Source organism: Dermochelys coriacea, chromosome 14 (genome assembly GCF_009764565.3).
Source record: "Dermochelys coriacea isolate rDerCor1 chromosome 14, rDerCor1.pri.v4, whole genome shotgun sequence".
Lineage (NCBI taxonomy): Eukaryota > Metazoa > Chordata > Testudines > Dermochelyidae > Dermochelys > Dermochelys coriacea.
Window position 1 is genome coordinate 1297831 of NC_050081.1, and position 16328 is coordinate 1314158.

Here is a 16328-nt window from a genome sequence, read left to right on the forward strand (position 1 = left end):
GGCTAATCTGAACTCCCACCTCTGCTCCCAAGCTCTCCCCTCTTGCTCCCTTCTTTATTATAGTTAGCAATTTTGAAGACCCACAATCCTCTGCTCAGCAGCTGCTGAAGCACTATGGGATAGTGGCCTAAATTGTCCCAGAATTCACTTGCACATCCACAGAGGGATTGGTGTGCACATGCTCAGATGGCTGCAATGGAAAATAAGAGTGTGGGGGCAGGTCAGACACTAAATCATGTTGTTTGTAACTGATTACAATAACTAGACCACTAACAAGTATAAAAGCATGGTTGCAGCTGTCCTGTGGACAGACCTTTACAGTATGTATGGAGACAATAAATTCAGTGCATGCAATGTAACTTCAAGAGATGTTTTAAGAAATCAGAAAACTGTGGTTTCCTTAAATAACTCACAAATAATAGTGGCACATGCATTATATATGTGCAAACACTGACATGTCATAAAACGGAAGAGGAAACTGGATAACATACATCAGCTGCCATGTTGGTGAGCAGAAACTGTAAAGATTTGCGAATAAACTGGAAGAATCCATCTAAAACCATGTCATCCACATATTCCACATAGTGTTGCCATGTTTGGGATGTCTTATCAACCTTAAATAAGTCTGCATTCTCCTGCAAAACGAAACAAGCTATATTAACTTTTTGTTTGATAAATGGTCAGGCAAATGTCCTACCTTCTTTCAATGAAAAACGGGACTGAACATTTGATTAAGTCAAAAGTCTAGTTTTCTGGTACCAAATGTCTATGTAGTTGCTTCACTGGCCATTCTCTACAATTCCATTTGAATGTAAGGGAAAGAAACAACTTTTATGTAATGTCCTCTGAAAAGAAACTGTCCCCAGGTCATGCCAAAAAGTCATACATGTGTCAAAAATTCCTCCCAGACAGCTGTCATATAGACTTCTTTTATCTCAGTTGTACAGCAGCAACATGAGAAAAAACAAACAATAAATGAATCCAGCCAAAGATCTTTAACAAAACACTACAGGCTCATGCATGAAATCCTTACTGAGCTATAATGACCATTGACTTCTGTGGGAGTTTTGCCAGAGTAAAGACTTCAAGGTTGTGCCCCAGATAGTTTGAGTCCACCATTTACATCCACACATGGAAAACATTAGTATGTGGAAGTGGTTTGAAGTTTAAAAGTGCTACAGCACATAAATGCTAGATATAATTAACTATCATTAAAACAGTTCCAACTAGATTAAGTTTATCTTTCCTAGTTTCTTACCATAAGCATAGTCTGAATCTTTTGTCCAGCATCTTTAATTGCTGCATAGCGTTTGTTTATGGTATGAACTTTTCCATCCAAGTCTAAGAGAGACGTTTCCTTATTGTCTTTCCTTTCAAATAGAGGACTGGCTGACCATTCCTGTAAGGAAAAAAGAAAAAAAAAAAAAAAAAAGACCTAAAAGATGCACTTTTATTACCCTTGGGAAATACTATGCCTGGAGAGGAGAGAGATTTAATATACACCAAGAATGTTATTTTCAAAAGTGCCTGGAAAAATCTGTCACCCACCTGCATAAGCTGGTTGATATTCTCCACATTTAATTTAGTTTTCTGGATTCTTGCTTCTAAATCATGTAAGACATTTCTCATTTCTTGAATATATTCCATAACACCTGAGAGAAAAATGCATTTCTAGCTAGTAGGCAGATAAGGTCTCCAGACATCAAAGTAACTGTCTGCCTGATGGCTCTGATCATCAGATTGTTGATGAGAGATACAAAAGAAATTTACCTGCAATTTGTATTCTCAGATGGTAAACCTGACAGTGGATCCATGCTCTGCTTTATGCATGTGGCAGGTGAGGCTTCCCTAACTGAAGGCTTTGGCTGCCACACAACAGAATGTCAGCACCCCACAGCCTCTGCTAGGTGGGTCTAACACCCCTACTGCCTCCCATCTTTAGTCCTTCTTAGAGCCAAAAGGTAGAAGATGAATGAAAACATTGCAAATTCTTCCTGCTAATCCCAGTATATTCTTGATCCATGCAGGACATAGAAAGGCTTTTCATAAAGAGTGGGATCTGGCAAGGCTTCTATATACTCCAGTTGCCTCTGTGGAATAAGCTCAGACTCAGAGTAGTTTAGTGTCAGTAAATGAGGAAGGAGGCAGGAGTTGCTAGCCTACTTAGCAATGGCAGGTGTGCTCTACATGCTAGTGGCAGGTGCTCAAAGACTGTAGTCACCCACATAGGGTACAGACCTTGGGAGTGGGGATCTCTTAAAGGACTCACTTTGGAGGAATTAGGGTAAATGCCTCAAAAATGACATCTACAAATCAACACAGAGAAGCACGGCTAGCCCAGCAAATAAGCAGCTGTGTAAGCCTTCACTCCCTGGGCTGGGAGCAGTGTGTGCTCGGCCTGGGGGGCAGACAGAACCATTCTGCATCTCTGTCAGTGACTGGCTCTTGAAGACCCAGCGATAGCCTCGAAGAGCCCCCATGTCAGCAACATCAAAGCCCTTCTAAGACCTGAGAACATGCTGGCCCAACCCGGGTCCTTTGGGCCAAGGAAATAAAGGCAAACAACTGGCTCTAATGTTATGAAGCAGGGGACTCTCCCCAAAACGCACACAGAAAAATTTTGTCATCTGGAAACAGGTAATGATGAAGTGCCTGACTTTGTACCTTCATTGCTCCAAAATAGGGTGGTTTCGGCTTTCTGCAGCTTGACATCGTTCTCTTCTAACTCCTGCTTGACCAGTGGAAGCTCTACTGACAGTATGGTGGTCTTGATCTGGAAAACGAAAGCATCACTGGCTTAGGATCCAGAAATAGTTCTGTGGGACAAAGCGTGAGCGACTGCCTTATCTGCTGAAAAGTAGCCTTTTCGGAGCACACCCATGTTTGAACCATCATAGCTGGTTTCAGAGGGAGAAGTGGAGCCCTCACATTCCACGCAGACAGGCTGGAAGGGTGGAACAGCACTGGTGACATGGAAGAGGCCCCAGCAAGTGATGTGCTCTCAACTATCATGGTGATGTGCAGCAATCCGAAACCCTAAGATAGGCAGCTCTCTCCTGCAGTGCTAAGCCATGAAGTAGTGCTAGTTACACAGGACAGTTTCTTCAAACCACCTGGAATTCTTACAATCCATTTTATAATAGTTGGAGCACTACTTTAAAGGGTTACCCAGTTTTGTACAAGCTTGAATTGAACTCTTCTAAACAAGACAACGAGACAGACACACACTGATCCGGTTTCACCATTTTGTTATCTTTCCATGTTGCCTCCCCTTTTTCAAACTTGCCTTATTGTACCAACCGACAATGAGATCCAGATTGCCCACAAACTTCCGAAAAGTTTCATTTTGAGAAAAGAGATTGCTAGCACTATCTGGAATATCTTTCAGCTTCTGAAAATTCAAATACTTGACTTCACGTAGAACAGCAACTAGCTACGAAATACAATAATTAGAAATAATTACCTATTCATAAAAGGAAAAGCTTCAGCATCATCCCATATTGAAAATCTCTCAAGAAAAATCAGATACGAGTCCAAATGGTTTATCACTGCTGTTCACTGAGGTGCCAGTCCAAACCAGCACACAAATGCAGCAAGGTTACTATAAGGGGTTTGTCTCAGCAGTAGTAGTCAAAATAAAACAGACACTAACGGAACAGGGCTCATACAGTATCTGCTACAAACATTTCATTTCTGCCTGGACTGATTTCAACAAGACAGCTTTGTGTACAAGCAGGGTGCCACCTACCTCCTTGTTGAAGTTCACGCTGATAAGATTACCGTCTGGCTCTCTCAGTATCAGTGGCTGTTTGAGGTTAAATTGGCAGTCTGTATCAACTCTACTTATCCACTCTTCATAGGTCTTCTCTCGGTAATTCTGCAGCAAACACATCATCTCCTTATACTTCTCGGACACCAGTTTAGCTTCAGCACTGACCATAACACTGTAACCAAAGTAAAAGTTGCAATCGATGAAACAGATACACTGATAGAGCATGGGATTTAATCACCATGCCAAACAGAACCTGGGTGGTCTCAGTGGATATGTGCTTTGGCCTCTGTAACTTATCATTGATGCTCCATCGTACATACACTGGATAACAGCATATCCTAAAGTGCAAAACGCCAACAAATCTTACTTACGGGTGATCAATGGCTTGCAACTCCGTCATTGGAGTCTCTAGTCTTTCTTGGAGCTCCAGAGCCCACTTCAGCTGCCCAGCAATAGGAGGCATATTTTTGCTGATAGGCGGCACACCTCTTGATTTTGTTGCCGCTATCTGGGCATCATACATTATCTTTGCATTGTCCAATTCAACATTAAACATTTCCAAAAGGGTGGAGTAGTGAGGGAACACTTCTGCCTTTATCAGAGGTCGATCCAATAGCGATCCAAACATGTGTATTTGCTAAAGAACAAAGAAATTGGTAAGCTGTTTATACATCAACGTATCTGCAGACATAGTCTATTGAGAATGCAGCTGATTCTTCCAAGAGGCATTAGTTAAATTATGCTCAAATCACTCTAGATGTATATAATGCCTTTCATCTACTTCACAAATACTGGATCACCTAAAGATTCACCTCTTTCACAGGGCCCTTCCACAAACCACTTCAGTTAAATGGCCTCATCTCTCCGCCTGGTCCATGTGCAGGAGATTGGATAGATACTAGAGCAGGAAATCGGAATTTCCATACCATAGGAAATTCCCAAATTTTGAAAAAAAAAAAAAAAAAAAAGTTCTAAATTGGAACAAAAAGCCGAAATTAAAAAAAAAAAAAAACTTTCCACATCAAAACTTCAAAACATTCTTATTCACAACCATCAAAACATTTGTTTGATGTCAATTCATTTCATTTAGACTGTTCTATGATATTAAAATGTTGACTATAAACTACAATATTAATGATATACATATTACATTTAACATTTTAATATCATAAAACAGTCTAAATGAAATTGCTTGAAATGAAAATGTCAAAAAATACTTCAGCATTGTTGAAATTAAATGAAAAAGTTGAAACAATTAACTCATATAGGCTTTTTCCTGTTGAAAATGTCATCGAAATTGACAAGTTCCTGCAAAAAAAATTTATTTTGACAAAACTGCATTTTCTGATGGAAAACAGCTCCACTGAAAATGTTTTTGACCAGCTCTAATATTTACATTCTAAGTTAACATCTTCCTCTGTGACACTCCCTCGCCATTAGCATCTGTCTGACCTGCACTCACCCCTACAGAATATGGCTCCTCTAAGGAAAATCAGGCCCCTTTGAAGTATCTCAAGTTGGGCCCCCAAGATCTCTAAAGTAGCTTTTGAAAGTCTTGATCTTTAATCATTATTTTAATGTATATATAAATACAGAAACGTCTCAACTGACAAGAGTAGTCATAGATTTGGTATCAGACCCCAAAGCAAATTCACCCTAATTAGGGCACGTGCTAACACTCTTGCTAGAAAAGAGGCACACCAACCATATATGCACATTAATACCTTGACAGCAGATTCAATACTATTACAGTCATTAAATCCCTGAGAAAAAATGGTTGCCAATCTTCTATCCAAATCCTGAATTTTGGTCTGGAACTCTGTAAAATCTTCATCAAATTCCTGTCAATAAAAAGAACAAAGGATTAAAATAATAGGATTAAGTCATGCTTAGGTATTTTATATAGTGAACCATTCAATTTAAATGAACTGATTTTATGGATGAGCGCTAAGACCAGAGTTTTCTTCCTAAAGTAAGTACATTTGTTGCCATGGTGACTATTCTAATATGCAGGTCCTCTGCTTTGTTCAAAGCAAGTAATTTATTCATCTAACAAATGAACACATTTTTCATACTAACATTTACTCACCTCTTCTGCAGGATCTAAGGGATCATATCTGCAATCAGCAAAAACCTTAATGAGTTCAGAGATTTCCTCATAAATCTGAAATACCATGCTCCCAAGGATGTTTCCTCTCACTCCTCCCAACTCAATTTTCTCCAGCTTCAGAAATTCAATTGCTGTTACATACAACTCCTAATGAACAGAAACAACCACCACACTCAATAAATCTTCATATCAAAATGCTGTTACCTACATGCCAGGGTTCTATTGAAAGAGAACAGGCACCGGACACAGAATCATGGGACTTGGTGATCAAGAAGAAAAATGCAGGAGCTAAATAACTAATAATAATCCAAATTCTATGTTGCACTTAGTGTCTTTCATCAGAGGACTTCAAAGTATTATCTCCTTCCCTTTGCATAAGGGAAAACAGAAACCCCGATTCAGCCAGGTACTTAAGCACACATCTAGCTTAATGGGACTAGTTACGCATTTACATTTAGGCACACGCTTAAGTGCCTTAGTGAATCAGGGCCTGCATGATGAATGAGAGGATCCCTATCTGTATTCCACTGTGGGGGATGTACGTGCTCCATATGCCTGAGACCAGACGATTCTTCCTAGTTATGGCCCTTGGTCTGCACCTGCCTCCTTCCTCTCCTCATGCTCCAAACCAAGGGGAAAAGGGGTGGCACAGACCAACCACATCTCCTGTTCCTTCTCTCCCACGAATTGAAAGGTTCCAAAGCAGCGGGGAAGGAGGATGGGTGGTGGAATACAGATATGGGCCACACATCTCGAAGAACACTGGTTACTGCACAGGTACAAAACCTCTTTCTTCTTCAAGTACTGGTCCCTATGTGTATGACACTGTGGATGACTGACAAGCAGCACTCATTGAGGAGGAAGGCACGAGGATGCTAATGACAAAAGGACCAAACCAAAGGATGCATCAGCTGCAGAAGCTTTCATGAGCCTGTAATGCCTTTTGAAGGCATGACAGAGTTCCACATTGCCACTTCACAGATGGCAGCGAATGACACCTCACACAGCAAGGCTACGGAAGGTGCCTTGGTTCCAGTAGAGTGGGCCTTCACACCTTCTGGAGGCCTCTCTGCTAACCGGTCAGAGAATAGGATACAGCCTGAAATCCACTAGAAAGAGTCACTTCTCCCTTCAGCCCTTCCCCAGTGAAACAAACCATTTAGGCAATTTCCTAAAGGATTTTGTTCTTGGTAGGTAGAATGCCAAAGGAATGGAATCTCCTATCCCAATTACTGGCATGTGCCTTGGGAAAAACCACAGGTAAGTATGTTGTCTGGGTTAGGTGACAGTCCAAGATTAATTTGTGTGGGGTAAATCTTGGATACACTCTTAGCCTTCTGGAATATTGTGTATGGAGGATCAGCCATAAGGGCCCTAGTTCTCCTACCCTTCCCGCTGAAGTGATGGCCACTAGGAAGGTGGCTTTCATGGATAAATGGGTTAGCAAACGTGTTGGTGAAGTTTCAGATGGGGACTCAGTTGGCAGCCAGAGGACTAAGTTAAGATCCCATGTTGGAGCAAGTTTAGTTACTCGAGGGAAGGTTCTGGCAAGACCCCTTAGAAAACACAGTCCCTGCAGGGTGCAAATGGAGCAATAGTCTGTTGGAGGGTTACAGGCACTAATCACTGCCAAGCGCACTCAGAGAGATTGTTTACAATAGTGGGAATGTCTGGTTCCTCTGGGGAAAGCTGGCACTGATGAATCCAGAGAGAAGAATCTCTTCCACTTAGCTCAATAGCACTTTCTGGTGGATTCCTTCTTGCTATTGTTGAGAGGAGATCCCCAGTGTCTGAATATGCTCTTCAGGAATCATGTAGCTCTGTTGTACGAATATTGAGTTAAAGGTGTTTAGAAACTCCCTCCCTGTCCAACATTACACAGTGTTAACCTAGGTCCGGGGACTGGCATACACAGATCTCAGCTTGCTAAGTACCATGGCAAATGCAACATTATCAATCACTTTAACCTTTTATTAAGGATACAGAAAAGAAGGTAAAATAGTTAAAGCATTTGAAACGTTAAGTAAAGCTTTCATTTTAACAACATTTCTTGTTTCCTTTGCCATTAGCTGGAGCTGGTTTTAGAAGGAAAAATCCCTTTATTTGACAGTCTCTCAGATGGTGATAAATGTCCTTTTGGGGACAAGGAAAGAAGTTAGTTGAGATGGGCTGAAGCTGCTGCTGCTAATGTCCAATCCCATGTCATCCCAAGTGGTGTTGAGGATTCAGCTGGACCTGCCAAGGATGGCAACATCATCTGGATCCCTCTCTTTGACCAGAGCTGGTCAGGACTTCCCTCAGGATTAGGGCTAAGAAGGTCCAGGGTCCCAGGAGATGGTGGAAGTGGCAGCCATGATGGTGAAAGTTCACTCTAGTAGCGTCCGTGTGTTCTTCTCCATCTCTTCTTCTATCTTGAAGGGTCTATAAAGGCAGTGATGGGAGAATATCCCATACCTTCATTATTTTATCCACCAATTAGGCCTAATATCTGACACACCAATCTGTAGTTTATAAACTTCCAGCTCCACATCATCTGTTTTTAACTAGCATAATTTCAACAGTCCCTGAGACCCGTATCAGTAGGCCATTTTTTGTTTCTACTAATTCAGTTTTTCTGTATCCTTTTCATACCTTTTCCCAACAACATTTGTTATAGGTTATTGTGACATTTTATGAATTTTCACAGAGGAGATCACAATTAGAGTAAAGGTGTAGGCCCCATTATCACAGCTCCCATTCGTGGTCAATTGAGAATTACCTGCTGAGACTGTCCCCTAACACATGATGTATTCCTGGGAATATAGTCAGCTGGTGTCAAATACCCCAGCTCCACAGGTTGACTGCCTCTATTCACCGGGGGAGGTGGGGAAGACGGGAGACCTAGCTCCCCCATGCTTGTTGATGTAGAACACAGTTGTCATGTCGTTTGCTATCACCTGAATATGCTGGGCTAGTATGAACAGTAAAAATCGTGTGAAGGCCTCTCCGACAGCTCTCAGCTCCAGATGGCTTATGTGCATCCTGGACTCTTGAGAAGTCCATGTTCCTGTTCTGTATGTTCATCCAGAGGGGCACCTCTGGGATCAATATTTTCTGGGGTAGGGACGAGTGAAGGGAGCTCCCACGCACCCCTGCTCTCCCAAAAGGTAGAGTCCCCCACACTCTGGGAGGCTAACTTGGCCATGTGTCTGCACTGCATGTATACCATTTGAAGCCAAGCTTGTAGACAGTGAAGATGAAGTCTCACAAACAGTGTCATGTAGGCACAGGATGTCATGTGATCCAAGGAGGCTGAGACATGTATGAACCGACACCTGCGGGCTTTCTGAGCTAACTGATCAAACAGTTCATTGATTGAAATCTGTCCGCAGGAGGTATGCTCTGGCACTGACAGAGTCCAGAGTTGCTCCGATAAATTCTATGATCTGCATTAGAACTAAAATGGGCTTTTTGCATGTCAACACAGATTCCCAGTGTTGCTAGAAGACTGAGCAGCGATTTGGTTGCTGTCAATAGCTGCTGAGGAGATCTCCCCATCAACAGCCAATTGTCTAGAAAAGGAAAGACAGACTAGCCGTGATGCCATTGCTGAAAGCACCTTTGTAAACACTGTGGCCACTGTCACTACTCCAAAGGGGAACACCCTGATAATGGTTGGGACCTATAGAAACTCAGGAATCACCTGTGAGATGGATGTAGGTCTATATGAAAATAGATATCTTTCATGTCAACAGCCGTGAACCAGCCTTTTTTGTTTAGGGACAGAATTACTGATACCATGGTGACCATCCTAAATCTCAATCTCTAGCTAAAGGCATTGGTTTGTTTGACATCTGCAATGGGTCTCCATCCTCCCTTTTTCTCAGGAATGAGGAAATATTTGGAATAAAATCCCTTTTCCTGATGTTGAGGTGGTAACAGCTCTGTGGCTCCTCACTGAAGTAGGGAGTCTACGTCCTGAATGAGTATCCTCTTGTGAGAGTGGTCCCTGAAGAGACACAGGAGAGAGGAACTAAGATGCAGTCGAAGTGAATGATGCCAAGAATCTGTCTGTCTGTTATCCACCAGGTATGGAAAAACGGAAAAGGCCATCACCAAATTGGCTCTTGGAAGTGACAGGACATGGCATCAGGACTGGTTCACAGCTGTTGGCAGCCCTGTCGTAAGTATTTCTTGATGGGAAGTTGCAGCTGGAAGGAGTAGCAGCTGTGTGTTTGTTCTGTTGAACCCTCTGCTACTTTTGTGGTGGTTCAAATCCCCTCTGGGGTTAGAAGGGCTGTGGTGCTGGTATAGGTTGTAAGGCTGTCTATCATACTTGCCCTTTGGTGCTAGAGTGTATATCTTCAAGGCATAGAGGGCTGCCCTAGAGTTTTTTAATGAGTGGAATGACTCATTCATCTTTTGACCAAATAAGTTCTTCCTGTCAATGGGCAAATCCTCCACCATGGATTGAACTTCCCTGGCAAATCCTGAGGAATGAAGCAAGGACACCCTATGCATGACGAGAGCAGTCACCATTGACTGAGAGTCTTTGTCAGCTGCATCTGGTATGGCTTGGAGGGAAGATCTGGCAACCAGTCTACCCTCCACAATAAATGCTTGAAATTGTGCCCTGTCCTCCTGTGGGAGCTTGTCTCTGAATTCTGAAAACTTTGAATAATTAACAAAATAGTACTTTGAAAGGAATTGGCAGGTAATTGGCTATTTGGAATTGCAGGCTGGTTGAAGTAAATACCTTCCTTCTGAGGAGGTCCAAATGCTTAGCATCTTTATCTGAAGGAGTGGACTTGTTTGCTGTTGCCTACATCCTTCAGTGGGACCTTGAATAACCAAAGAGTTGGGGGCAGGAGGTGCGAACAAAACTCTGCTCTATTGCCTGGGACAAAGTACTTCTTTTCTGCTCTCTTAGGAGTAGGTGCCACATGACTCTGGAAGACTCTCAGATAGCCTCATTAAGGGGAAGCACCACCCTACTACGCCACGCAATATGTATAATATCAAGGAGTTTGTGAGGCATCTCTTGGACTTCCCTCCTCCAGAGGAATCTGGAGCATATCAGGCACCCTCCTCAACAGGTCTTGAAACTGTTTGAGCCCATCTGGCAGAGAAGTTGGGGCTGGAATAGTGGCTTCATCAGGAGACTGATGCTGATACTCTGTTGTCATCAGAGGTACTACCGGATCCAGCTCTTCCTCCTCCATGGGTCTTGGGGAGCTCAGAGTGATCTCGGGGAGGGATAATGTGACTCCCAATGGGACTGTACTGATTCAGGATATTACACGCACAGGTCCCCATGATCCAACACTGTTTGAGGCAGCCCCTAAGGCATAGGATACCAATAGTTCCAAGAGGGATACAACCTCTTACGGGGTCAGAGGGAGGGAGAAGAGATTCTGGATCCTCTATCTGGGGTCATGTCTCTCAGTGGGAGTGATATCAGTCCATCCCCAATGTCAGATCCCCTGCGGAGGAACATGTATTCTTTCCTGGGTATCTGGCTGGTGAATCTTGCCCATATGCTCAGGGTTTAGCTGATCGCCATATTTGGGGTCGGGAAGGAATTTTCCTCCAGGGCAGATTGGAGAGGCCCTGGAGGTTTTTCACCTTCCTCTGTAGCATGGGGCATGGGTGACTTGAGGGAGGCTTCTCTGCTCCTTGAAGTCTTTAAACCATGATTTAAGGACTTCAATAGCTCAGACATAGGTGAGGTTTTTCATAGGAGTGGGTGGGTGAGATTCTGTGGCCTGCGCTGTGCAGGAGGTCGGACTAGATGATCAGAATGGTCCCTTCTGACCTTAGTATCCATGAATCTATGTAGGATCCAGATCTAATAGTGGTGCCATCCATACCATAGACATTGAAATGCCCCCACTGGTAGAAGGAACAGGGGTTTGATTTCCCCTTTCATAGCATTTATACACCAACAGTGTCCCTCTTCCTTGTAAGGACTGGTTCTGATCAGAGGTAAGATTGTGGCTCTGGAAGGATGACACCCTCTGGAGTAATATATCTATCCCCAGGTATTGGGGGCAGAGACTCTTCTCCACACACACGGCCTGATCCAGTGTAGAGAGGTCCTCAGAAGTCAATGCTGCCTTGTGAGAACATAACAGCATTATCAGCGTATGGGGCTCTCAACACTTCTGCTCTTGCACTTGCCAAGTCTCTCCTTATTCAGCACCAATGACGAGTCCACTCCTGCTGATAGTACCAGTATCAAGGCACCTTTGCTTTGGGCATGCGGATTGGTACCATGTCCCTTATGGGCTCCTGTGCTTCCCAGAACAGGACGTAGCATCACCCGACTTGGACAGTATCAGGGAATAAGTCCTCCTCTTAGAGATGGATTTGGAGCAGGATTTCTCTCTAGCCTTCTGAGTGCTTCCTACACTCGTGGTGAGCCTGAGGAGTCTTTGGATCTATCCAGTGCTACGAGGTGGGCTTCTCGATGCCTTTGCCTGGTGTACCGGTGGTCTGCCCAGCCCAGCTTGGGGTCTCATTAGGCACTTCATCAGATGTTTCTTTAGTCTGTATCCCTGTGCTTGCCAGGTTCAGCTGGGAAAGGAGTGGCAGATACCACGCTTAGCGGAAACATGCGCTTCTCCAAGACAGTACAAGCACGTCTGATGGTCAGTGCAGATCAGGAAGGCCCCTGGCAGGAGATACAGCTCTTGAAGCCTGGAATCCTGGGCACGTTATGAGTCCCATATGAAGTAGTATGTGGAGGGGAACCCATTAAGGGGGAATCCCTGAATTCTAACTAACATTTAACTATCTAGTAACAAATCTCTATATTTACAGATTAGAAGTCAAAGGAGCAGCTTTGTGGACACTGGAGTGTTCTGTCTCAGGCCATGAGAAAGTAGAAAGGAACTGGAGATGCATTTGGACTGCACCACCCCTTCTACCCTCAGTTCAGCGAGGGAGGAGACAAGAATCCTCCAGGCTCCAGCACATGGAGCACACACACGCCCACAGTGGACTATACCCAGGGGCCAGCACTGGAAGGAGAAGTGGTTTGGCTCATGGTCATATTGCAAGTCAGTGGCAGAGTCTATTCTCTCAACTCCCGCTCCCTTGCTATTCTTTGGAGGAGTTCCTCACTGTGCATCTTCAGAGCTCAAGTTCAGCACAAAATCCAAGGGCAGAGCAGGGAGAGAGCTGGGAGAAAGTCGCCTTCCACTTGCAACGACATGACAAGGAATGAGATCAGGCCTCGGTTCTCTTTTCACACCCAGCAAATCAGATGTCAACCCAGCCCCCAGATCTTGCTCTCTCTAGCATCGCCTTCTGGGTGTCTGGTTAGCAACTACAATATGACATGGCCAATCCTGTAATGCTATTCTTCCCAAGCCCTCCACCAGCCTCTTCCTCTCTGGCCTCACTCACACCCATGCTGCCCCCGCTGCTCCACATGAAAAACTGCTGCCAAGATTATCTTCTCGACCTATTCCGATCTTGGCAGCTCCCCCTGCCTCCCTTCCCTTCCTTCAGTTCTTTGCTGGCTTCCCCAGATCTGCCCCCATCAGATTCAAGCCCCTGACTACAGCCACAAAGCCCTGCCTTATCTGCTCTTGTGGTCGGTGTCACTGTTACCCCCACCCCGCTTCAGCTGCAGCCTCCTCTACCAGCACAAATGCCTGCTTCTCTGGTGCCCACTGTGCAAGGAGCACCTCTCGAGTTTAGCCAGAAGATCTCTCCTCTTTCGCTGTCACAGTCCTCCTGGAAACCCACTGCTGCTATGGTGACAAAGGGGTGAGGATTTGGCATTTGGGACTAGATTACACACTGTAGGTGTATCTGGTTGTACCCTTTATTCTGCCCTCTGCCTGATGGCCAATTCATCTGTCTTTAGATTGGGAGCACCTCAGGTCAGGGCTTGTAGCTTCTGGGTGGTTTGGCAGGCTCCTGCCATTCTGTGGGCACTATCGGAAACACAGAACACACAAAAAGGCTTCCCCATCAGAATAAGCACTAGTTGAACTACCAGACACAAAGTATTTCATAGGCACCTCTATAGTCTTCACTCTGTGCAAAAATGAATCCATTCTGGTAAACACAAGAGACGAAGGGAACTCCCATAGCTTGGCCTCCTTGTCCTGAAACCAGAGAAAGATTTGTCAGGGTAATAGGAGCCAAGCATCACATCGGTTAGCTAGTGGGGATGTGGCGCTTTTGACTGACCACTTTTCTCCATGCCCCTGTTCCCAGCTGATCTCAAAGCCAGTCAGCAGCAACATACCTTAAAGAAGGTGGGCATCAGCTCTGAGCAGCACCTGTGGTAGGTTTGGTAAAGTCTCTCTATAATTGAAGGGCCTAGTTTGATCCCTCCCAAGATCTCTTCTATCTCTCCTTGCAAGCCCTTCATCACTTCCTCAGGGTTCAGGAAATTTCGCGTCTAAACAAAGTAAAATGCAATAACAGGACTTTAAGAGCAGTTCCAATTAGAAGGTCATACTTGGTTTCTTCTGTAGGCAAGGAGTCCCCCCCGATCTGATCACTTATTCAAACCAGCAATCGCAACAGCTACAAGCAGCATTTGCAACATACCACTGTAGAGCCCAATTCATCCCTGCACCAGGGCAAGGGCTGGCACAGGGAGTGAGTGGTGCAACCTGTGATTCCCCTCTAGCAGAAACTTTGACAGACCTAATTCGCCCCGAGCTGGCAGCATCAGGGAATTGCCAGGGAGGCTGTAGGATTGTCCTGGCCACAGCACCTCCTCTCCCCTCTCTGTTCTTCACCTGGCCCACGCCAGAATGAACCAGGGGCTTCTGCCATGGTGTCACGGAGGCCTCTGTATGGATGTGATTCACCAGAGAGCTGTACAACTCCCTAGGCCCCTTTGCCCTATTGGGCAACAGTGAGTTTGGCCCTTGGTCCTAAAAGAAAGTAAAGAAACTGCCTCTATAAATGGTCACCCAGCAACAGGATGCTGTCTTCTCCCTCCTTCCAGCTGGCCCAGACCCTCACCTCACTTTTCCTGCTAGTGTTTTTACAGCAGAGGTAATTTCTTAGCATTCCCGAGTGCCTCAGCCTGAAGCACAGGTTGCTTCTGGGTTTGACTCTATCCCAAAATGGTTGCAGGAAGAGTGCCACTGTGGGTGCTGCTACGGAACAGAGGAGGGGGATTTACATCAGAACAGCAGCAGCCCAGAGCAATTGTCCCTCCCTCACCCCGGCACTCTGGAAAACGTGGTGCAGCAACCCACTTGCACATGGACTTTACCCTGGACCCGCACTGCAATGCTATTGCACCCTTCCCTAGAACAGTACCATTTCAATTAAGAGGTTGCAGATCTCCTGTAAGATGACAATGATCCTAGACGGTGTGTTATAGTGTTCCGAGTTAGCCCATATTAAGCAGACAGTGTACATGACACTGTCAATGTAGGGAGACAGCTGTGAAGAAACGACATTACTTTGAATCCATTTAGAAGCAATAACGTGCCCATAAGTAAAGCAAGTTAGTTTTACTTGAAACTTCCTGACCTTTCAATAATGAAATCTGAAAATCGTAAAACTTAACAGAATTTCAGAATGTTAAACATGGCAATATTCTGACAAGACTAAACTGACACGCAGAAAACCCATGCATGGAAGCATCTGGGAACTGTTTCATACGTCATTGCATGGAATTTTCAGCTTGGGTTGTTTAGAACTGGGTACTAGTTCTCTGCAAACAACATACCTGAGGGTATTCTGTTTGTTCCATTTCCTCCAACAAAACCTTAAGCGGTTGCAAGTATAGATTAATATCATTGGCTTCCTTCACTCCTGCATCAAATGAAAACTGTAGGGTAGGTGAAGTCAGAAGATGCAATTAAATACCATCTAAAATGAAACCATCCCTTTATGTGAATCATTTGGGGCTTATACCTGCACTGACTTCCTTGAAAACATTCTTCAGAGCGGGCCAGTAGCAACTATTCACCTTCTTCAAAATCTCTGCTATTTTATTCACTTTCGGTGCAAGCAGCTAGATGTCAAAATGTATCAACACGTCAGCGTTCCAAGAGTGCATAACATTTCTCTCAAATACACTGTTATCAGCCCAGAAATGGCCAGGAGACACGGTACCTGCTCATGAATGCATTGCAGATTGACCAGCCTGGAGCTCCAGAATTCAAATTCCACCTTTGGCAACGGGTTCAATCCATCCAGCAGGGGCTGGGCAGAATCTTTGCTCAGTACGTCTCCTATCTGATGAGACCAGTCTATGATTATCGTCTCAATGGCATGTAATAAGGAGCTGTCTATTGCCGCAGGGAGTCTGAAAGGCAGCATAAAAAACCAGCTCCAGGAGTTCATGCTGTGTAGGTGCGGGCCCCACTCTTTCCTAATCTTGCCTTCATTTACTTCCACTAGGTGCGAGAGCAACTGCAGCTGTATTTTCATCTTTAATCCTAAACACATTCCACAATTAAAACCTTCCCCAGCAGGTCC

The 16328-nt window shown here is 44.5% G+C and overlaps 1 protein-coding gene across 1 annotated transcript in view; it reads right to left on the reverse strand.

Moving 5' to 3' along the window:
- DNAH17 (dynein axonemal heavy chain 17) overlaps positions 1–16328 on the reverse strand; it is a 109053-nt gene that overhangs the window by 90362 nt on the left and 2363 nt on the right. The window contains exons 3-17 of the mRNA XM_043496557.1: positions 15963–16155; positions 15762–15861; positions 15574–15659; positions 15159–15284; positions 14125–14280; positions 13895–13981; positions 5862–6029; positions 5497–5613; positions 4144–4409; positions 3749–3944; positions 3287–3433; positions 2665–2773; positions 1549–1652; positions 1259–1399; positions 492–635 (exon numbers count right to left, since the gene is read on the reverse strand). Coding sequence (XP_043352492.1) covers positions 492–635; positions 1259–1399; positions 1549–1652; positions 2665–2773; positions 3287–3433; positions 3749–3944; positions 4144–4409; positions 5497–5613; positions 5862–6029; positions 13895–13981; positions 14125–14280; positions 15159–15284; positions 15574–15659; positions 15762–15861; positions 15963–16155 — 2140 coding nt within the window. The remainder of the gene's footprint in view (positions 1–491; positions 636–1258; positions 1400–1548; positions 1653–2664; positions 2774–3286; positions 3434–3748; positions 3945–4143; positions 4410–5496; positions 5614–5861; positions 6030–13894; positions 13982–14124; positions 14281–15158; positions 15285–15573; positions 15660–15761; positions 15862–15962; positions 16156–16328) is intronic.